The sequence below is a fragment of the Vanessa tameamea genome, chromosome 29 (assembly GCF_037043105.1).
Source record: "Vanessa tameamea isolate UH-Manoa-2023 chromosome 29, ilVanTame1 primary haplotype, whole genome shotgun sequence".
Classification (NCBI taxonomy): Eukaryota; Metazoa; Arthropoda; class Insecta; order Lepidoptera; family Nymphalidae; genus Vanessa; species Vanessa tameamea.
In genome coordinates, this window is record NC_087337.1 from 426,874 (window position 1) to 451,036 (window position 24,163).

General features: G+C 34.7%; 2 protein-coding genes across 3 annotated transcripts in view; both read left to right on the top strand.

The window, feature by feature from the left end:
- The first annotated feature begins 2,352 nt into the window (after positions 1–2,352).
- Positions 2,353–7,346, top strand: LOC113400624 (selenoprotein S-like). Its single transcript, XM_026640260.2, has 5 exons — positions 2,353–2,677; positions 2,885–3,016; positions 4,403–4,509; positions 5,106–5,193; positions 6,867–7,346. Exons 1-5 carry the CDS (start codon positions 2,620–2,622, stop codon positions 6,953–6,955), a joined length of 474 nt encoding a protein of 157 aa, XP_026496045.1. The 5' UTR covers positions 2,353–2,619; the 3' UTR covers positions 6,956–7,346.
- A 7,192-nt stretch (positions 7,347–14,538) lies between these two features.
- The window catches only part of LOC113400623 (RNA-binding protein Musashi homolog Rbp6), a 126,092-nt gene continuing 116,467 nt past the window's right edge, over positions 14,539–24,163 (top strand). The window contains exon 1 of one of the 2 annotated variants that reach the window (XM_026640258.2): positions 14,539–14,724. In XM_026640258.2, coding sequence (XP_026496043.1) covers positions 14,657–14,724 — 68 coding nt within the window. In that variant the 5' untranslated portion in view covers positions 14,539–14,656. The remainder of the gene's footprint in view (positions 14,725–24,163) is intronic. The other variant, XM_026640259.2, reaches the window with a different exon arrangement.

Sequence of the window (24,163 nt, forward strand, 5' to 3'; positions counted from 1 at the left end):
CCGATGTATTTTTTACAAATGATTTGAATCTATGAAACGGCAAAGTTAAAAATGTGCCCCAAGAATGATTTATTGACTTGAACTGACAGACAGAGTTACTTCAGCATACATAATATTAGTATAGACTAGTTACCTTACCTATGACCTTCTCAGTAACGCTGATGACGCGTATGCAAAATTTCATAACGATCGGTTTTGTATTTCAGACGTGAAAACGTAACAAACAAACAATCTTAAATTCGTATTCATAACGTTAGTAACAGTTCAAAATTATAACTTATATTGTAAGTCTATATGACGCAAGTCTGTCCCACTCGTAACTCTTCTAGAGTCTTCCAATCGAAAAAGGAGTAAAGATAGACCTCTTGTGGTTCCAATATACTATAAGTCGGGGATCATCACGGATCAGGAACACATTCTCTCAGCCCCCGATCGACGAAAACATACGACCGGTTTATGAAGTCATATGTCACACAAGACTTTTACATATCTTTACATATACGCTGATGTGTGTGTGTGTATTTGGTGGACTATTTAATTCTGTCGCATCGCCTCCCCTCTGGCTGAGCCGATTGAGTTTTGAGATGTGACTTGAATTGTCTATTGCTGTCTCGTTCTCTCAGTGTTTAATGTGTATTTGTTTCAATAACACTTGTACGAAATTTGCTGCTGAATGAAGGTTGTGATTGATCTCAAGATTACGTACAAAAATAGCACTATAATGTCCCACTGCTGGGCAATGACGGCCTGAGAATTTTACTTTACTTAAATATTGTACTAGAAGTAATTTACGTTGCGTCTGACGCGCCATCCATCGTACGTTGTCGGTACTATACCAGACACCAACAACAGTGTATAATATCAATCGAATTACGATGTAATACGAACAAGACACGCGTTTAAAAGAGAATCGATTATTATATGTAAATAAGAAAACCCGACAGACGCAGCTTTGGTCGCGGTTCGTGTGTCGTTCGTCAGGTGGTAGGCATATGAAGTAGTATACTTACTTCCTTGGAGTTCAAGCTTCATACTAAATTTAAACTAATTTGTCACTGGTGATAGACAGACAGACTTATTTCCGCATTTATAATATTGATATAGATGTATGTCAATTTTAATTCCGATCGGTTGATCGGTATAGAAGTTGACGTGTTCCAGCGCCATCTAGCGGTCAGATACAACATATATAGCATACAAACCTACGTTAAAAAATACATATATTCGCCGACTTTCATAGCGATCGAGCAGACGGTTGTCCGAGCTTAAACATACCAATTTCAATTTATATATGTATTTGATTTATACATGACAATTCATTTTCAAGTGACGTCACCACAAAGAGACAATTTTTAAAAAATATTGTCAACAATACATTTTGAAATAATGGATGTTTATTGCCTCTAGAGGCGTGTGAAGCGAAATATAAGAGTTTTGATACTTGGTGGTTAAGGACGTCTAATCGAGTTCGTGTGTGTGCGACATTTCTATAGTCTTGAGTTAAATTACATAAAATAACCCATGGATTTAGATACTAAGATTTTTTGTAGATTATACAGGATCTGAATTTTGTACAAGTATTATTGAAATAGCTGTATGTAAATTTAAATGTCAATACGAACTCTATTGTCTAAGAGATAAATGTTAATTTTGTGTGAAGATGTTTGTATATATGTGTGTGCAACGACCGTTGCGTGGAAACCAAAATAAATTGATTATTTTGTAGTCGAATGTTTTATTTAGATGTAAGATTTCAACAACCTGATCTCGCTCCAGCTTAGCGCCCTTAGTTTGGACCTTAATACTCCTCGCTGCTCCGATGCGGGTCGGTAGATACACATTGGGTAGATCTTTAATTGACAACAAAAAGGAAGATCATTTTAATTCGGTTGTATTTTTTATTTTTGTGACTTTGTGACTATTCTCAACTCCGTCATTTATAAATTGTTTTGGAAATTTATTTTATTGTTCCAACGGGAAGTATACCCAACTTCCCGTTGGGGTCTACAAAATTAGTGTTACAACCGGGTTAAAATATCTGCTATCATATTTCAATTCATCCGTATATCATCAGTATAGAATATATTTAAAATGTATTTACATCACTATTGATGACAGAAAAGTATAGTATTACTCTCACAAATTACATTTTTTGCTTATATAGGAATTGTTGGAAGTTTTTTTGTACAACAAGACGATGATAAAAAGTAATGCTAATATATACTTTGATTTTTTTTATTTAAATTTTTTATATAGTTCCGTAATAAATAAGATTTTTTAAAACATAGATCAAAAGTAATTTTATGTTATCTGTTAATTCTGTAAGCTCAACTTAAACGTCAACTTGACATTTGCGTGTATGTGATTTTGTTTGTCATGAAAGTTATCAAATATGAAACATTGTGAATTGCCAAATTTAAAACACGTCACATTATTATATTATAATAATTAAATTTTATTACACACTGCTTATAATCAAGGAAGATAATCAAACAACTGATTTTGACACAGATAAGAAACATAACATTTTAACTTCGTTGGAATTAGTTAAATTTCGCAATATTTAACAGGAAACTGGTATCGGAATTTGCGTAGGAATCAACGGCGAATCGTTTATAAATGGACCCAATAATGTTAGAGGATCAAGGGTGGGCGATGTACAATCCATTCACTTTCGGTACGATACTAAGTTTTAGTTCAAATCAATGAAATACATCTTAATTAATAGCTTTTTTATCTAAAACCGTGACGAAAGCAATAAAAAAGTGGTTTTAGTTTGTACTAAATTATGTTATTCAAGCGTTCCAATAAGAAACTTATGTATTTAAAACATTTCAACGTTGTAAATTTTTATTTTATTTAAATGAATACATTGTTTTTTCAGTTTTTCAATTGCTTGCAAACTATGGCTGGTACTTGTTGGGAGCGACAGGTGCTTCTGTCTATCTGATTCATAAACTTAAACCAAAGTACGAGAGCTGGAAGCAAGCAAGAGAAGATGCCGAGTACCATAAAGGTAAGACCTTGGAAATACTTTACTTATTCTGACTATAAAGGATGTCAGAGATACGGAGGCAGAATGCAGGTTCTGGGCTAACATCACAATGCACAGATTTTCATGTTCTCAGAATGTACGGTGACAATGCTAAAATCTTTTTGTCAGAGTGTTTACAGGTGTCAGTTATGGATAAGGTTTACCGAGCGAAGTTACAATGTCATAAAAATACAATATAATAATACTTTTTCTACCTTGACTTTTAGCAGTCATGTTTCAGCAGTGCTAAAGCCATGTTTATGATTGAGAATCCCTGATATCTTTACCATTCTTAGAGCAAGGACGGCTGCATTCTGGCCAAAACTGAGTCCCAGTACTCATTCTATTTTAACTGTTATTGTTGAGCGTCTAAGTAATCCTTACTGCTTTGCTGCGGGAACAATACATTAATTCAAATTTAAGTTGTAATATTTCCATACTTTTTGATGTTTGTATATTCCTAACTATTTTTTACATTACATTAGCAACCTGTAAATTTTCCATTGCTGGGCAAGGCCTCCTCTCCCTTTGAGGAGAAGGTTTGGAGCATATTCCACCACGCTGCTCCAATGCGGGTTGGTGGAATACACATGTGGCTGAACTTTGTTGATCACATGCAGGTTTCCTCACTATGTTTTCCTTCACTGCCGAGCACGAGATGAATTATAAACACGAATTAAGCACATGAAAATTCAGTGGTGCTTGTCTGGTTTTGAACCCGAAATCATCGGTTAAGATGCATGCGTTCCAACCACTGGGCCATCTCGGCTCTCATTCCTAACTATAGGTTAGATTAATTGCCTGTAATAAAATTATTATTATTTACTTTTATGATAACATGCTTACAGTTATTATGTTTTTAATGTCGGATTCTGCATCAACGTAAAGCATTTAAGATCAAAGAATGACTAAAGATAATCAAATCAGAGCTAAATTATGCACTACAGATAGTTACCGAATAATTGATCTTTATTTATAAAACAAAACTGTTCTGATAACAGTTTCATTACGATTATAAATGCTTTATTTGCAAATCCAAGACAAATATCATAGGTTATTCAATATTTAGATACACAATATTTACACAATCCTGATTCCTGTATCGTTTATTTATATCATGTTAAACGTTGCATACTCAAAGCAATAAGGCCTCCTTTGTATTGTATTGAAGTATGTTTTTGAAGGCAATAGAGACATTTTTCTTAATTCCTTTAATCCTGAATAATATAACAATTGTGCTTTCATCTTTTTAATACTCTATCGGGTACCCAACACCAGTCCCCCCCTCTACACCCGGACTTTTATATAAGATATACACGTTCAATATGCCAAAATGATAAGATATTTTAATAATTGAAATTGTTTCAGATCCAGATAAGACCCTGTCTCGCATGGAGGCGATACAGCGCGCCCGCGAGCGACAGCAACGGATGCTGGAGGCAGCCTCCCTGCTGCGGGCGCTGGAGCAGCAGGAGGTTCATATATATATTTTGTTTATGTAATCCATAGACCGACATGAGCCAAATGGTGGTAAATGGTTACCACCATTGACATTGGCGTTGTACCATTGTATGTATAGCCTGTTCCAATGGAAGTATGAGAACAGATCAATAAATCTTAGTTTTACGTATTTCAAAGGATTTGCTGCAACTCAGAGTTTATGTATAATATATCTTTATTTATAATACAACAGTATTACACTTGACTACGTATTTCCACTTCAAAAATTTCGGTAACAGTTTCGTCGACGTTTAAAACGACATTTTTCGCAAATCCATAGTGAATATCATAGATTAATCGAGCTCTCGACCGATGGTGTCGCGTCAATTTGCTGTCAAATGTTGTTTATTTGGGTTTTTTCCTCTTATGGTTGGAATAGAGTATAGATTCACCAGTACTAAGTATTGCTGTTTGGTGGTAGAACATAATATATCTCATAATTCGACGGGACAACGATTTATCAAGACCAAAGACAATGTTACTGTCGAAGGCACAGGCGTGCTTACTTTGCTGCTCAGAGTTCCCAGCCAAGAAGCTGCCGTAAATATTGAAGGATTTTGTTTTGTTTCAGCGTGAAGAAAAAAAGCGCCAGGAAGCGCTGGAGCGGCTCGAGAAGTACGGCTCCAAGAGCGGCGACCGGCTCGGTTCAGTGGATGAGGGTGAGTGTCTTAGAGAATATGTATACCAGTTAAACTTTGATTAATTCCATGTACTAAGACTTCACAAGACAGTATTGTCACCTCCGAGTACCATATTTGTCCAGTTGTAACTGTGACAGAAAGGCAAGAAACTGGTAGGCACAAACGACTATCAAGGAGATTCTGGACTGTGGAATGGTGATCCATAAAAGAGATTGCTCCATCATGGGCATGGCAGATTACCTTCCGTATGGGCAGGAAACCAGGATTCTACTGAGATCAACCGATATAAGAAAGACAACTGACTCAAATCAAGCAGATGTAAACTAAAATATAAACAGAAGCAGCTTTGGCCTAATGGCTAAATGATTTGCGTCTAAACTGTTCGGCCGTGTTCTCTGTGTCATGCACATTTGTGGCGAGTTTTAGTAACTGGACGTAGGGTTTTCTGACGGAGCTTCAGGGAGCAATAGCAAACCCGCCCTTCGATGCCCACGCTAGGGAGCGAGTACTCAAGGCCGCCTGAAACAGGAAATGGGAGCCCCTATCTTGGCTCAGTTGGACTGTACAGCCGTATAAAAACTCGAGAGCTTTTTTTTATAAATATAGATAGTAAATATCTATATATATGATTAATTTTTTTGTTGGTCGGTCTCGTGAAAAATGCTTTTAACCCTTTTTTTATGAAATGGAAAACATGGATTTTATGGATTTTACTAGTTATAGGGCTCTGTGCAAGCCCGTCTGCATAGGTACCACCCACTCATCAGATACTCTACCGTCAAGCAGCAGTACTCAGTATTGTTGTGTTCCGGTTCGAAGGGTGAGTGAGCCAGTGTAACTACAGGCACAAGGGATATAACATCTTAGTTCCCAAGGTTAGTGGCGCATTGGTGATGTAAGGAAGGGTTAATATTTCTTACGACGCCTTTGTCTGTGGACGGTGGTGACCACTTTTTTTTTATGTTAGAGGTGGCAAACGAGCAGGAGGCTCATCTGATGGAAAGTGACTGCCACCGCCCATGATGGACATCTGCAACACCGGGGGGCTTGCAGGTGCGTTGCCGGCCTTTCAGGAAGGAGTACGCTCTTTTCTTGAAGGTTCCCAAGTCGTATCGGTTCGGAAAAACCGCCGGCGAAAGCTGGTTCCACAGATTGGTTGTGCGAGGCAGAAAGTGTCTTAAAAGTCGCGCTGTTGTGGATTTTCGGAAATCTAGGTAACTTACCATCAGGAGGCCCATTTGCTCGTCCGCCTAACGATACCATGAAAACAAAAAATGAAATGAACAGTTCAATAATAAATCCAATCGATTTATAACATTCAGGCAGCGTAACGCGTGCCAGGAATTTGATACGAATGTGTTTCCTTGCCACGTCCCGCCCACTTTATGTCGAACCGGAAGTCAGTTCACGAACTGGTTGAGTTAAATTATTTTTTACAGCGTAATTTATTAATATGATGATTAACGAAATTATTAATAATGTTTTAAACGTAATAAGGCGAAGGTAAATAAATCACCAAGATAAATATCATTGGGAGTACTTATCATACGCCAAAACATACTGATCGTATTGGTATGAGATCGTTTCCGTTGATCCATCCCCCCTTTTTTCAGGTTCATTGTCACGCCCAGCGAAGCCGGCGTGAACATACATACATACAGCATCCCTTCAATGTCTTGTTCTAATTCCAGATTACTTACCGCTGAGTGGAGGTGCGTCCACGTCCTCCTACCGACCTCCCAAACGATCCGCCTGCTCACGGGGGGGCTGTGGACGATAGGGGGGGCAACATAAACAACTAACGAATTACTGTATTTTAATTGTTATAATATTAATTCTGACTGTTGTACACAATCTCTTAAAAGTAACTGTTTGTTAACCCACTGCTGGGCAAAGGCCTTAAAATGTTAGATGTTGTCTATGATCATTATTGAAGTTAATGGTAGGTCTAAAAACTTGCTATCTCTTTCGTTCCCGAGCGTTAGAATGGGATAGCGATATGTATGTCTCTTTCTGATATGCGTACATATATATGTTTAATAATATTCTTGTTAGCGAGCGTGCAGCAGAACTTATATACAGAATGTTACAATGCTGTTGGGTTTTAGATAAAATTACTTATTGTAATAAATATGTACTAATACAATTAATAAATACATTATAAGACAATATGTTTTTTATTTTTTCATTTCTGACGTTTTTGAAATACTGAACGCTCATTGGTCGCGTATCACGTCATCGGCTGTCATTGACGAATGACAGTTGAGATTGAAGTAGATTTGGTTTTATGAATTCGCTTTTTATTGGGTCTGACTCGGGACTTACAGTATACAGCCTTTTCCCGTCTTGGTCTGTCCTTACGTCTCGTGTTCATACAATGATTATCACTGATTCTATCAAAGTGATCAATGTTACCGTGATTATACATAAATATAGACCGTGGCCTTCTGGCGTGTTGGTAAATTATACAGATCTAATCGAAGAATACAAGACATTTCCATAGACAATTTTTACTAGTTTGACATGTTCCTAAGACTTCACTCTAGTTGAGTTATCTTTGTTTATAAATATTAAATAGTTCCTCGATTTGTATGACGTTTATATTTCGCTGTTGGAGCGAGAAATTAAATTTGAAGGTAAGTGCGACTCGGTACAGTAAAGTGTACTTGGTGGTAAGTCTTTGTACCCGTCTGGGTACCATATCGTACTTAGTACTGTTGTGTTCAAGTGTGAAGGGTGACTAGGTGTAACTACAGGAACGAGAGATATAACATCTTAGTTCTCAAGGTTTTCGATGTATGAAGGACGAATGGTTGGTTCTTGGTACGGCACTTAAATATAAATAAATATTGGACAACATCACATACAAGATTATACAGATGATAAAAAAGCGTGGAGTTAATGCTTGTTGACTTCCAGGCAGGAGACATAACATACGTATATAATTGTATTTAACTAACATGACTGTATTTTAAGACGTTGAAAAAGAGTAACTACTGAGTTTTTTGCCGGTTCTTTCCGGTAGAATCTACATTCCGAACCGGTGGTAGCTTTACTTTAAATAGTTTGTTAAATGACGATTCAAAAGCCTACTTGGATAAAGTATATTTTGATTTGATTTGATTACATTACTCTTGATCCCAATGTAAGTAGCTAAAGCACTCGTGTTATGGAAAATCAGACGTAACGACGGCCCCACAAACACCCAGACCCAAGACAACATAGGAAACTAATGAACTTTTTCTACATCGACTCGGCCGCCCTCGGAGTGGCGTACCCATGAAAACCGGTGTACACACTACTCGACCACGGAGGTTTCACAAGCACATTTAATCGTTGTGTATCAGGATCTACTTAAGTGCCTCGGTGGTCAGGGCCGGACCGTAAGTTTAATGATCCCTGGGCTAACACTACTTCGGGGCCCACCTAAGACATATCTGAACGTAGACTTGAATTAAATTAATTGAATGGGTTTGATTAATTGCCAGACTCGCAGCGCTGCAAACCATACGATCTGTTTAATTTAATAAAGTTATGGATTCTTTCGCATTATCGTCTATTTGTGACTTTGACTTGACTTAGCTGGGGCCCCCTTGAATCCACGGGGCCCTGGGCTGAAGCCCATAAAGCCATATGGTAGATCCGGCCCTGTCGGTGGTACATTTTATCAAGAACAACGGTCAAGTAACTCGACAGCTACAATTAAATTCCTTTAATATATCCTGTCTAAAAGTCAATTACTAATCGAGTCTTATCTTAAGCCGAGAGCAAAGTATTATATGAAAACTACTTCGTGTCGTAACCGTTGAGGCTGCGGTCACGGTTGGTCGGTCACCGCAAAAACTCGTGAACCTTTATCGTAAATCTATACGAAATTAAACTTTCGATTAAATAATTGTTACGTCGAGAAAATAACAATTACCTATTTTATTTTTATTGCACTCGAAATATTGCAAATCAATTCGTCGAATACGATTGGCTTAAGTTGAATGGTCGTGCATGATAAATAAATCTAAAGTAATCAATAGGAAGATAACTTGTTTGCAATGCCACATCAGACAACAGCACTGGGTACTGCTGTTTAGCGGTAGAATATCTGATAAGTGGTACCTACCCAGACGGGCTAGCACAAAGTCCTACCACCAAGTTAAATAGAATCTCTGGCAATAGAATCCGAAATGAGGACATCCACCAGAGAACTAAACACACCGATATAGCGCGTAGAAGCTCGCAGAAGTCTAAGTCGGCTGGTCATATTCTAGGCGCCTTGATTGCTCAGAAGCCACGCTTAGGCAAACTTAGTGTAGGACGCCTTGTGGCGGGATAGACCTACGGCTTAAAAAAGGTAGTGATCGTCAGGTTGTTATCGGAATTTTGGAAGTAAAATTAAAGTGGAAACAAGTAGTTAAGTGTAATAGTGTTGTATTATAAATAAAGATATATTAAACAAATTATTTTAGCAGTGCACAATATGGCTCAATTATTAGCAAATCTCGTGAAATAAGCCAAACTCAAAGGCAAAAGAGTTGTAAAAATATTAATGACTAGCGACCCGTCCGGCTTCGCACGGGTGCAATGCTGATACTAAATATACTATAGAGTCAGAATGTCTAACAACGTTCACAGTATTTCAGACATTAGACAATACAAACCCTGAATGTCCCTGCGATTTAAGTCTGTAATATCTTCGAAAATATTCATTTAAATTACACGCTGTAAAGGGTCATATTAATCTATATTAAATGCGCAATGTATTTAATTTACTTAATTTGATAAGGATTAATGCTGTGTTGCTTAAAATCGCTTCGAAAATATGCCTTTATTTATCGTAAAAAGTAAAGGATAAAAATGGTCTCTATACGCAATAGTCTAGACTAGACCTAGTCAATATTGTAGACCCTAAGAGATATAGACTATTGCGGACTTTTTTGAAGACCTTTTTAAAGTTTACAATACTGTAGTACATTATTTTGATCTATCTCGTAGGGTTCGGCCAGCGTTTGCAATGTAAGCGCAAAAAATGTGTTTATTTTCGACATCACTTCAAAACCTTTAAAGTAATCAGTGTTTCTCTACTATTTTGTGCAAGTATTGTACATATAAACCTTCCTCTTGAATCAATCTATCTATAAATAAATAAAAAAAACGCATCAAGATCCGTTGTGTAATTTTAGAGATCTAAGCATAAATAGGGACAGACAGCGGTAAGCGACTTTGTTTTATTCTATATAATGTTGAATAATAAATATATATATCATAGTAGATGTGATTACCTTTCGTTTCAAAGTAATAAAATGGCTCACTTTAAATATACTTTATTATTTAAATATTTCTTTATAAATATGTAAACTTTTTTATTTATTATTTCATCCACTGTAACAAAAAACCCGAGATTTGTATGATTTTGACGCTCTAGACACCCCACTAATAATATTTGGGAAATATGGCGCTGGTGTCATAGGAAAAATCGAACACCCTAAATCCATAAAATAAACTATAATTACGTTTAGCATTTCGATTGCTTGCGGTAAATATAACAGCCGATAAAGTTGTTTATTTATTCGAACGGTTTAGAAAGCGTTGTAAAAGCCGAGAGACGAAACCAATTGGCCTGCAATCGACAAAAAAAAAATGACAATAGTTCAATGTTCTCGGCCTTACCGATGCCATGAAGTGAAAAGTGAAGTTAGTTTCGACTTCAATCGCTTATTCGCTGGTCGAATTTCGGCTAAAATCATCATCGAACATAGGAAAATATTCTTTTTCATGGAATTATTTATATATTTTTTATTGGTAACACTAAAGCTCATCAAGAGCTATCAAATACAGAGAGAAATGTTGTCAAACCGAGGAGATATAGGAATGGTTTCGTCTATATATCTATTGGAGGAGTTCCTTACAAGACGTCAAACGGACAGCAGTGAAGGCAGTAAAGGAAAACAGCGTTAGGTTAGGTTGGGCACGTGGTAGACAAGAATCTGCCAAGTCACCACTTTCCAATAAGTAACTCGTTGCCTAGTCCACCTACCGTTTTTAGAAAAAAAAAACATCTAAATAGTATTAAAGACAATTTGTAAAATAAACCTATCCAAAATTTCAAAAGCCAATTAGCCAAGTTGCAGTTCATCGTGCGCAGGCGCAACTCATTAAACAACTGATGGTAACAGCGTGACGAAATTATAATTAGAAGTGTTTAAAATCTTTGTCAACACTTGATTTATTCATAATAGTATTCTTGGTTAATTTACGTCTGACTGGCAGTTTGCTTCAAGGGGTTTGACGTTTTGCTTCAGGGGTTAGATTTAAGTTCCGTTAGTAACACGTATTGAATTTAACCTGGATTGTTGTTCCAAAGAATACTTTTATTAAATACTTTAATATACGTATCAGAAAACAGATTAAAAATAACTTATAAAATGTATTATTCTTGAAGAAATTTCTTCCAGAAAATTCAAAAAAGAAGGAATAATTCTAAGCTTTGATAATTAACAGTTGGGCTAGAAACTTCGGTAATCGCGATCCTTTCATCCACACCACCTCATCACAGTAATAGCCTGGCTAAGGCCTCCTCTCTCTTTGAGGGGATGGTTTGGAGCTTATTCTAACACGTTACTCCAATGCGGGTTGGTGGATACACATGTGGCAGAATTTCGTTGAAACTAGACACATGCAGGTTTCCTCACGATGTTTTCCTTCACCGCCGAGCACGAGATGAATTATAAACACAAATTAAGCGCATGAAAATTCAATTCTAACCACTGGGCAATCTCGGCCCTTTGGTCCACACCACCTTAATATCTGGAAATCCTTAACAGCGAGACTTTTAAGGCATGTGATTTCTAGGCAGTATATATGTATATCAATTTAATTATACTTAATTAACATACTTTGTATTTAAAAGAGTAACTACTGAGTTTCTTGCCGGTTCGTCTTGGCAGCCTTACATATAATTTGACACTCCAAAACGTCGATGTGCTTTTTGTTGCTCTATTATATAATATATTACAATTACACAAATACTGCAAATAGATTGGCGCTAGGGTGTTGGGGTGGTGCAGACCCGTCTGGATTTGGTACCGCCCACTCATCCGATATTCTTCCACCGAGTAGGAATGCTTAGTATTGCTATTTAAAGGGCGAATGAGCCAGTGTATGTACGGAGAGACAATATATACAACCTTAGTTCTCAGATTTGGACTCGCATGAGTAATTTCAGGGATGGTAATTATTTCTTACAGCGCTATGTCTATGAACCGTGGCGACCACATACCATAAGTCATTTGCAATTCGCCCTTTTTGAAATAAAGAAGAAAAACATTATGTAAACTGCTTAAATAAATGAACGATTTTTGTTTTATATAAATATAATGTGTTATCTGAATCAATTATTTCGAATACTTCATGGAATCTGATCCTGCAGGCAAAAAGTCTTCCTCACGAGTATAAAACCCATTCTTCCTCGTTACTAGAAGCTTGCTAGAATAACCTAAACTCTCCTGTTAAGTCCTCTCAACCAGCCTTAGACGAGAGGCCTTTGTATATTTAATACAAAAAGAGTTCTGAGATTTGTCGGTTCTTCATGATAGAATCTACGTTCCGAATCGGTGGTAGCTTCACTTAATATAGCTCGTCAAATAACGACTCAAAAGTGCTTGTAAAAGCCTACTTGAATAAAGTATATTTTGTTTTTATTTTTTTTGTGGGACTTTTAAGAACTTTTTTCACTTAAATTTATGTCTAAGATTATATTTGTTCAAATTATATTACAAAATATTAATTCAACAATTCAGTGATATCTGATTCAAAGTATTTGATAATATATCAACTAAAAATTTATGAAAAACGGATACAAAACTATATTAAACTAGTGACCGGTCCCGACTTTTCACGGGACGACCGAAACGTTTGTAACGTAACACATATAACACGTCAGTAAAGCTCCCAGACGATTTTTTCCAACATCAACAAACATAAATATAGCCTATTCCAATGGAAGTAAGAAAAAAGATAAACAAACCTTAGATTTACGTATTTCACATGATTTGCTAATAACTCAGCGATATTGTGCACTACTAAGAGTTTATGATTATATATATCTTTATTTATAATACAACACTATTGCACTTAACTGCTTATATCCACTTTTGACAACACTTTCGTCGACGTTCAAAACGCCATTTTTTCGCAAATCCATAGTGAATATAATGGACTAATCGAGCTCTCGACCAATGACGTCGCGTCAATTTGCTGTCAAATGTTGTTTATTTGGCTTTTCTCCTCTTATGGTTGGAATGGAGTATACACAAAACTTTATTTGAGAATTATAAAAAATCCTTATGAATCATTCGATTGACAAAAACCGTTTGAATATCCGACCGATCAGCTACACACGACTTGCGTTATAGTAGTTTTAATGTTTAATAGTCTGTCGTTTAAAATATTGAACGTTAAATTAAATCCAGGGAAGGAGTTACTTTTTGTTTACCCCAACGAGTGACGGCGAGGGTCACGCGAGTAACATCGCCAGCAACGATATAGTCATATAAATGAATTTAAAAGGGCGATTTAATTATAAAACAAAAACGTTATAAATGTTATTTATAGAATATATATTGTAAATATTTATTTAATATTGATTAGGTAACATTTATTATTAGTTAGTAATAATATCAACTATTTATTTAATTTCCAGCGTTTCTCAAACTCTGTACACGTACAATCGTAATTTTTGTAAATGTATATTTTTATTATTTTGGTAATTTAAGTTGATTTTTGATCAATTATAGTTGTAAATGATTTAAAATAGTCGTGTTTAGCACAGTATTTTATTGATGTAATGGTAGATAGGAAATTAGTATTTAGTGAGGAATATTTAAATGAAGTTAGCTTTGTTATGCGACGACTAATGTTGATAATGATCTTAGGCCATGTTATAGACTCAAAACGATTGCAAATGTTGGTTAATGTTAAGAAATTGTTTGATACAAGTCACGACCTATCCTATCCGCTCGCGAGTGGGCGAAGTAAAGCGTTTTCTACTGAAACAGGTTATGGCCTACGGATTCATAACCTCGATGAATATTTGTTACGATTGTTATTTGCGCTTCTCCGTCGCAAAAATTATGTAATAACTGAAGTATGAAATGGTCGACATTTGCAAGGCTACGCAATTGATTCAATTGATGTGAGTATTTACTGCGTTTAAAATTGACTTACTAAATGATTAGTAAAGCGGTAGGCGCAGCGCGAAGCCCTACAACATAAAAGAGGGGCTGAGCTAGAGACATACGCGTCGCCACCGTACTTACTGCGGACTTGTATTCATCTCTCTTTTTTTCCCGGGGCGAGTAATAGGGACGCTGAAAGTGGCTTGTGGCGTGGTGACGTCAGGGCGCGGGGAGGGCGTGCAGTCAGTGTACGGCCGGCCGCCGAACCGAACGGAAGGGTGCACGATGTGCGCGCGGTGAACAAAACAATCGCGATGCTGTTCGAGAGTCCCAACGCGAAATTGTACCCGGCTTTCAACATCCCGCCGCCCGTTAGGCTGAGGTGAGCGAGCCCTTACATATCTTACCTGTCCAGCCTGCACGAGTGCGTCAGTGTCCAGTGTCAAGTGTTCTGAAGCCGTAAAAACGCCGATAGAGTGATATTTCACCGGTTCAGCGGTGCGACATTGTGCCTGTCTCGCCTTGCGGCTCCGCGAACCAAACGTCGATACAATATTACTGCTCTGTTTTTTCTGCGTCGTCGTGATTCTGTGGAACGTGTCGATGTCCTGACATTGCGATGAAACCACGCTTTTAGAGATTGTATCTTTGAATTCACGATTCCATTTATATTTTTCGTTGTTCAACGATTAAAAGGCTTGGGATCATTCGGATTCAGCAATGTCGCATTAACGAACGGGGTTCCCGTATCGATGTGGCGTTCAGACCGGCCGACACCGGCTCATTGTAAACAAAAGACGTTATGTTCCGTGTCGCCCTCTTCCGTTGGAGCCCGGTTTTGTTTTTATTACCAATGTTATAACACTATTCGATGTCTTAGCCGCCGCCCTTGCGAGCCACTTATGTTTCGAAGCAACAGATACTCAACGCATTACTCGCGTACGAGAAGATTTTTCTCGTTATTCCAAACGGGTATTCAAAGTTCCTGCACGAGATGGCTAGGAATGCCTTGTAAATCTGTGGCAGTGGCCGAGTGTCAAAGATAGATTTCTTAGAATCTCATCAGACATGTCGTACATTCTTGGTCGTTTTAATAGAAATGCAAGTCCACGTTCCACGGCGTTGGAAATATTAACCTTGGGTGTTTAGTTAGGAGAAAACTTTTGTTGTTGTAAATCGAGGTGTGGCTGAAAATGAAAAGTAAAGATTAATTTCGTTTATGTTAAATTTTATGAATTAACATATACTCTTATCGAATGCGTACATTTATGAGCTATATAAAATAGCTGCTTTATTTCGCGCTCGAGTAGTTCGTTACTTGCATACGCATACGTTTTTTGCTCGGACGAGCGGTTACGAGAAACCTTTGTTTTAATTGTACAAAAAAAATCTTGTCGGTATAAAGTGAGTAATCTTTTTCAGTGTAGTTTTTATTACAATTATTTCTTCCTTCAATTGAACAATAGTATCATATTTATACAACGTCATTTTCATTGAAATAAAACAAGTATTCTTAGCAAAATTAAAAATGAATCAGGAAATAACATAAATAAATATCATAATTGAGAAATAAGTAATTACAAGTTGTATTATTGTCGATTTTAAGTGTACGTTCACTGTACATATGGATGCAAGGACGCTTAAACTCAATCGAGGATATTAAATCGATAGCCAAAGAAACGTCTGACGATAGATTTACAAGCGAAATGATATACGTTTCAATAAGAGCTTGCTTTTAAGCCTATCACAGTAGCAATTGTGAAATTTTAAACAGTTACATTATACATCTTTCATTTAAATGTGTTAGTCATTTCAATGTGTGAATTTTCTATTCATTTTTTGTATCTCTTTTCGATATGAAGGAGCTCTATTTTAAAATAGCACCAACGTTTTCACACATAAATCAAGAAACGACTGATGAGCAGCCTCATACGGTCGTTTGGGTCAAGGTGATTTTAATATATTATCCCTCATCACCAGACACGGTATCGCTTATAATAAATGATGTGTGATTGTTAATATTGTCTTTAATTTTCAATATCAATGTCAAATGGTATTGTTGATTTAAATAATAGACTGTTCGTCTTGAACACAAAATCAGAATGGTTCAATATTTTGCGTTCATAATTCCTTCATACGTTCCGTTCCTTAATTTAATAAGATTCGAATACATAAATATTCAATTGTTTAAATACACGATCGATTGGTAACCAACTTATTGCTTAAAAAAGATAAGTACGAAAAGAAGTATAAATATAGAAAGTATTTGATTAAAATTTTAACAATGGACCTGGAATTAGGCCGTTACAATAAATAAACAGAAGCGAAGCTGATGGCGAATGGTGATTTATAAAAACAAATGCTTCTACAGATAAAGTAGAAACGTCATATTCCAATTATATTCAATTGTCAGTAAATCAAACAATCTAAAAATAGTTCGATATAACCATAGACGATCGAATGATAGTTTGGCAATAACTGCAGTGCGCGACCTCTGTTCATGTAACGAAATTATTGTTCTTACACGGTATTTTGGCTCGCGACCAAATAGCGACTCGAAGCTTTAGGAAGGAAATGTTTTTTTGTTTGGTTTTATTTGTTAGTTATAATGGATGCAGAATTGAGTTCTTTATTCAAAAAATTTGAACCTTCAATAATATTTATTGTTGTTTAATTTTTTAACGTACATATGAACGTACATATAAACGTATATGTATATAACTAAAATTTTAGTGGTGAATTGGCATTTTTACTACGATGATCTTGACGTTGAAATCAAATAACTAAGTATTATTTCGTTGTTATTACATGTTTATAAGTTTAAAAGGGACATGACCTCAAATGTAAGCGAGATATAACTTCAGATCCACGGCTGACTGCGCACTGACTACGTATGGAATGGCCATTGCCCATGACTTTGTCAATGTAAATGAGCAGATGTAACCACTTAATATCCAATTACACGTTTCCTAAACAGCCTTTGAACCAAACTGCCTAGTAAAAAACAAATAAAGCAACAGCCGTAAAATAACATTTTAAATATGATGTAATATTTTGAAATTTTGTAATTTCCCGTTTAAAAGGAAAATATTAAATATTATTGAAACTCATCTATACAAATACAAGAATACGACATTCTATTCACCTCAATTTTCTAAATCCTATTAATATAATATTACTATATAGGTACTACTTTTCCAAAATGCGCTGTTCTAGCATAAGCTAAAAAAATCGTCACATTTATGTATGTATCAAAATTAAAAAATAATTACTATTATTTGAAATAATTCAAAAACAGTTACTTTTTATTATTCAACAAACGTTTGGGAAGCACTGACTCGATTTACTAAATGTAAGATGTTAACATTGTTAATTACATGTTGCAATATTTATATTATAAATATTTAATTAAACATAAAAAACAAAGTTGGGACAAATCTTGATTTCCTAAAACAAGTACAAATTTACTGTTTTTTTTTTAATAATCCCTTGTGTATATTTTTATTAAGCTACGGCGTGACGCAACATCTAACTTGGTTTTCTGATATTTTATTTGAATATATATTCGTATAAAAATACATCTATAAAAATGTGAATATTTTTAAGTGTCATATTGTCAATGTATATTGTCAAAGTTATGATTGATACATTAATACCACAGATAACACTGTCAAATAAACGAAGGACCAATCGATATTTACTAAATAATATTATGTAATTTGCTAATTATTAGCTTTCACATAAAAATATATATTTTTTTATCAATTTACCAATCGTAAATTACTGTAAGTTAAAAAATTAATAAAATATTTTCCTCCATAAATAAATTACTTGCAATATTAAAACTATATTATTTCTTTTAAAGACCGTGATGGCCACAGATAATAAGATTTTTAAATACTATATCGAAGGCAGGCTTATAATTTAAAATTTTATTAAATCTTTGGACAAAAAAAACTATGTAATCCTTTATATTATATAATCTATTGTATAATGTATGTTTAATGACAATAGAAAATAACTTATATACGAATGACATATCATTCATAAAGTTTTTTTTTAAATTGATTTCGAGCCGAGATTTAAAATACGGTTTAAATGAAAATGCCAAAGATCGTTCACCTACCTGTGGAGTTCGTTCAAGTGTAGTGTTGCCATTTATTAAATCAATAACTCGAGACTGGAAACATAAGGAAGTTTAATACGTATATGTTTCTTGACTTCGTACGCGTAGACTTTACGTATTGATTTGCATATATTTGATTATTTTGTTATAAATGTTTTATTATTATAATGGATTGTATGTGAAAATAAGTTATTTTATATTTAATAGAGTATATAATATTAATTTATTAATATATTTTTGACAGACATTGACACTGTAAGTGATATTAAACATACCTTAGATGGTCAATGAGCTACCAACCTTGGGATCGAAGATGTTAAGCCTCTTTTGTTTGTAGTTTTACTGACTCACTCACCCTTCAAACCGGTAACAATACTAAGTCTTCCTGTTCTGTGGTAGAATATGATTAATAGATGGTACCCCAAATACAAAATATGATATTTATGTAAAATTAATAACTATATGGCGCTTAATAATATTTAACGCGTAAAAATCTGTAAAATAATAGTATAGTTGTCGCTCGCGGCTTTGTTTGCGTTTTAGGTATTGGTTGATAGTTGTTAGGTTAGGTTAGAGTGAATAAATAGACCTATGACCTATCGGAGTTCAAGCTTGCTTCATACTAAATTTTTTTTATTTCGTTTCAGTGGTTTGGTTTTGATCATAATTTGTATAAAATACATCCGTACAGAAGGCATATTATTCAATACAATATTATATAGATGATAAAAAAGCGTGGAGTTAGTGCTTGTTGACTTCCAGGCAGGAGACTTAACATACATATATAATTGTATTTAACTAACATAATCTTGTATTTTTAAATGTTGTAAAAGAGTTACTACAGAGTTTCTTACCGGTCCTTCTTGGTAGAATATGCAATCCGAAGCGCTGGTAGTTTCGTTTAATATAGTTTGTCAAATGACGATTCAAAAGTGCTTGTAAAAGCCTACTTGAATAAAGTATATTTTGATTTTGATTTTTTTGAAAGACAGACAGACGAGATTAGACCAATAATATAATAATCATTATTTTTAATCAATGATACCCAGATTCGCGCTTTAGTAAGAACAATAACAGTTATTATGTTATTAGCGAATATATAATTAATTATACGTATCACTGTAGTATAAAATAATATAACTTAAATCAAATCAAATGACCTCATTCAATATTGAAGCATTACACTACCACCGTTTCCGTAAACAACATACCCTAACTTGAGAACCGAAGAAAAAACTCAGCGGTTTTTTTGACATTTATTTTGATTGTTTACATATATTCAATATCCCAAAGATACTATGAATTCGTTAATTATATGTTAATTTTATATAAATGAAGACTAATAGATGATTATATAACAATAAAGATATTTATAAAATCGTTTGACTGACCTCAACGCACAGTCAAGATTACTGTGTCTAGAAAGCCGACATTTTGAACTATGTAATAATCACTCATGAGTTCAAGGTCTTGTTGAAGTACAGAGTTGTTCTGTTGACCAGATATATCGAGCTCTAGTATTGACTGAACAATGAAAGATCTGTGTTATCAGAGTTTTTTACTATAACCTGAAGTAGGTAAGGTGATTGCACTTTGCTCAGTGGTGGATCCAGGATTATTGTATGGGAAGGGCTTAACCTCGTTGGGGTTTTATCAAAGTAAACTCTAAACAAGCACACAATTTTTTTTGTTTTTTATAAACAGTTATATTAGATTAATAATTATTAAGTAAACTTTATGATTTCTGTAGGAAAAAGATGTCTTTAGGGGAGAGCTTAAGCCATTGCATAGTCTACCCCCCCACTGAATCCGCTGCTACATTTCCTTATTGATTGTTAAAAAATAATCGGCGTCGACGTTTTTATGTTTCTAAAAATTAACAATCATAAATAATACTAATATTCGTTCAGAGGTCAACATACAGCCTAATAGCCTTCTAATCGATTTCATGCTCAGAAATAACATAAATAAAAAGTTTGGTCTTTGCCTACTTATATATAGAGGTTTTATTTGCACTGAAAGTTCTACAATTATGTTTGTATTAAAATGACAGTTTGTATGATTGATAGCGCTATTAAGAACTAACAGTTCGATTCGCGCTACAACCCTAAATAGAGGTGTAGTCATAATATTAATACCTTACATTATTTATACCTATATCTAGTGTCGCACTACAAAAGAACTAACGTAAAATAAACGAGCCAACTTTATTATCTTGGTATGCGTGACAGCTACGCTTGACCCTCGCCGAACGTCATACTTCTTTGTGAGTGTGCGTGTGCTTATCGGCCAAGTGTTGGTCATTATTTTTTCGACGTGAAGCTTTTACAGTCTATCTAAATGCATAAATAATCAAAGATCCATTTACATTACATTAACAGCCTGTAAATTTTTCACTGCTGGGCTAAGACCTCCTCTCCCTTTGAGGAGAAGTTATAGAGCATATTCCACCACGCTGCTCCAATGCGGGTTGGTGGAATACACATGTGGCAGAATTTCCGAGCACGAGATGAATTATAAACACAAATTAAGCATATGAAAATTCAGTGGTGCCTGCCTGGTTTGAACCCGAAATCATCGGTTAAGATACACGCGTTCTAACCATCTCGGCAAAGATCCATACATTTCCCAATCACAGGAATAAAGACAATTAAACAATTTGACCTTGAATTGACGCGATGTCATTGGTCGAGATCTCGAATAGTCTATGATATTCAAAATCGCGTTGGGAATTTGGTAACAAAATTATAATTGATATAGTTAGTTTAGTGAAATAGTATTGTATTATAAATAAAGATAAATAAATCAAGAACTGTTTGTAGTGTATAATATAGTGGAGCTATTAAAAAATCGGATGGAATATATATTAGTATGATTTGTTTATCTTTAATACATCTTTAAAATATATACATTTTTAAAACATCATGACCCCACATAATAAGATTACAGCGCTACAAGTAAACTAATTAAATATAAATATTATATTTTCAAATTTGATTTAATTACCGCGAATCCGGTAATATTTTAAATGATGGCAACTCTACGTCATGGCGTGTAAGCGACTCATCTTCCTTTGTTCGATAGCCTTTGTTTGATTGAAGTTTTTGCTCGAATGGAATCGCGTTGTATACTCTGACATCGGATCGCTTCGTTCAATAACACGACTTGGTATTATGTAACCTATTTCAAACGAAGAAAGAATAAAGATAAACAAACCTTAGATTTACGTATTGCTTGCGATTCGCTAATAACTCAGCTATATTGTGAACTACGAACAATTATTATTATTATATATTGATTTATAACACGACACTATTCCACACAACTACTTATATTCAGTTTAATTTTACTTCCAAAATATCGACATTGAAAACGTCATTTTTCGCAAATCCATGATAAATATAATAGACTAAGCTCTAAACATGTTTTCACGTTCGTACTTTTGTTATTGGAAAAGGAAGTTATTATGTAATATAAGACCAGGTACTCCACGTGAAAGATGATCGTAAACTGTCATAATATGTGACAGAAGTGTTTATTATGTTATTGTTTAAATAGGCATCAAATATAATTGTTAATGACTTTTTACATTAATTATAACTTTATTGTGAACCCCATTTTTTAAAATACAAATCTTAAAAATAAGGCACTGACGTCCGAATACGTATCGATCATGTGTCAGTTACAACTTTTTTTTTTATACAGAGGCAAATCCCGGGGATAACTTAAAAAAAAATATAAAAGGAATTAAATTATATGACCGCGTCAATTAATCAAATTCCTTTGTTACAAATAATGTTTTAGTCGATTTCAGACACCGTGGCCATTGTGAACAGTCTATGGCCTTACTCTCTTAACACAGTGAAATGGTGATTTGACATGACAGTGTAATTCTGTCACTGAGCCAAAAGCTTTACGGAATAATTAATAAAAAATTGAAGCATACTACAATTTACGATAAATTTCTTAAAGATTCAATTATACTTGAGTTTTTTATACATTCATTTGAGGAAATACATTACAAAACATAGGAACCATACATATTTCTATGGGACTATGATCGTGCATTGTACTGTCGTATCTTATTTCGGTCGCACGGATTGTTTAAGTGTCATATAACAGAGTGTGAACCTGTGTTCAACACTGAACTATTTCCTGCACAAATAGGTACCACGAGGTCTACTGTGGTCTGGACTCCATTGTACACCAATGTTAATATTACAAGAAAGATATATGAGAATATATTTTATTTTTTTATTGCATAGGTAGGAGTACGATCAAATGTGCCTGATGGTAAGTGCCACCACTGCTCATAGGCATTGCACCAATAACCATGAAAGCTAAAATGTTACGTACGTTGTGGCTCGCTCAATCTTCAAACCGGAACACAACACTAAACAATACACAAGTATTGTTGTTTCGCGGTAGAATATCTGATGAGTGGGTGGTGATGATGAGTGGAGTGGCTTGCACAAAGCCCTACCACCAACCAATACAATAGATACATTAACCTTTAGTGGATAAAACACGTGGATCTCGAAAGGTGAAGGTTCAATTCTGGGCGAGACAATGTATAGTTTAAGAAGTGTGAATTATATTTAGATCTCTCGGTGAAATATCACGAGGCCAATTTGTATGTGTCAGAAATTATCAATAGGGTAAGGAAGGTAGTTTTTAATACTGGAATATATCATGGAGGACATTTTTAACTTTGCCGTTTCATAGATTCAAGTCATTTGTAAAAAATACATCGGTAAAGAAGGCATATTATTCGATACAAGATTATATAGATGATAAAAAAGCGTGGAGTTAATGTTTGTCGACTTCCAGGCAGGAGACATGACATACATATATAATTGTATTTAACTAACACGACTGTATTTTTAGATTTTGAAAAAGAGTAACTACTGAAATTCTTGCCGGTTCATCTCGGTAGAATCTACATTCCGAACCGGTGGTAACTTTACTATAAATAGTTTGTTAAACGACGATTCAATAGTGCTTGTAAAAATCTACTTGAATAAAGTATATTTTGATTTGATTTGATTACATTGAATAGCTATCCATGGTTAGGTTAGGTCCAAAAGAAACGAAGTTCTGTTACGCGGCTTATGGTAGAGTGAACTGTCAGAAATTGTCACATTACGAAAAAGCGTGATGGTCTCTCCAGGCGATCTTGCCGTCTCACTCTTTCTTGCCGTCTCTTTCATTTGTATATAATTTTTATGTAACATTATTTGATCTTAGTTCTAATTCACACTTGACTTTAATAACATTGTCATTGAATAATCATAAAATGTTCTTAATTTATTCAATTGTATCTGTTATTTATACGTTTGAAAGGATTGCCAAGAAAATAAAATAAAAGATTTAATTTTTTTTTTTTCGAATAAAATACTTAGTTTATATATAGACAATCATTTTGTATAGCGAGTCGTTTTTTTAATTTTGTATTATGTAATAAGAATTTTAATTATTTATAATCAGAATACACATTCGAGTGAGCTCACTTAAGCACTGTTCATTAATACAGGATTAAATTGAACGCGAGCTACCATCGGTTCGGAATATAAATTCGAAAACTATGACAAAAAAAAAAAAAAACAAAAATAACTCTTTTGTTCGAAAGGAAAATACATTTTCGAGTTTCAAAATTATTAGTCATTTTCTGTGTTCGAACATACAGTATGGAAAA

What these genes read in the sequence shown, in the direction of transcription:
- LOC113400624 (XM_026640260.2), top strand. Translation starts at nt 2,620, where the DNA reads ATGGACCCAATAATGTTAGAGGATCAAGGGTGGGCGATGTACAATCCA. An exon ending in GTACAATCCATTCACTTTCG is followed by an intron (nt 2,678 to 2,884) that starts GTACGATACTAA and finishes TTGTTTTTTCAG; the next exon opens with TTTTTCAATTGCTTGCAAAC. An exon ending in GGGCGCTGGAGCAGCAGGAG is followed by an intron (nt 4,510 to 5,105) that starts GTTCATATATAT and finishes GTTTTGTTTCAG; the next exon opens with CGTGAAGAAAAAAAGCGCCA.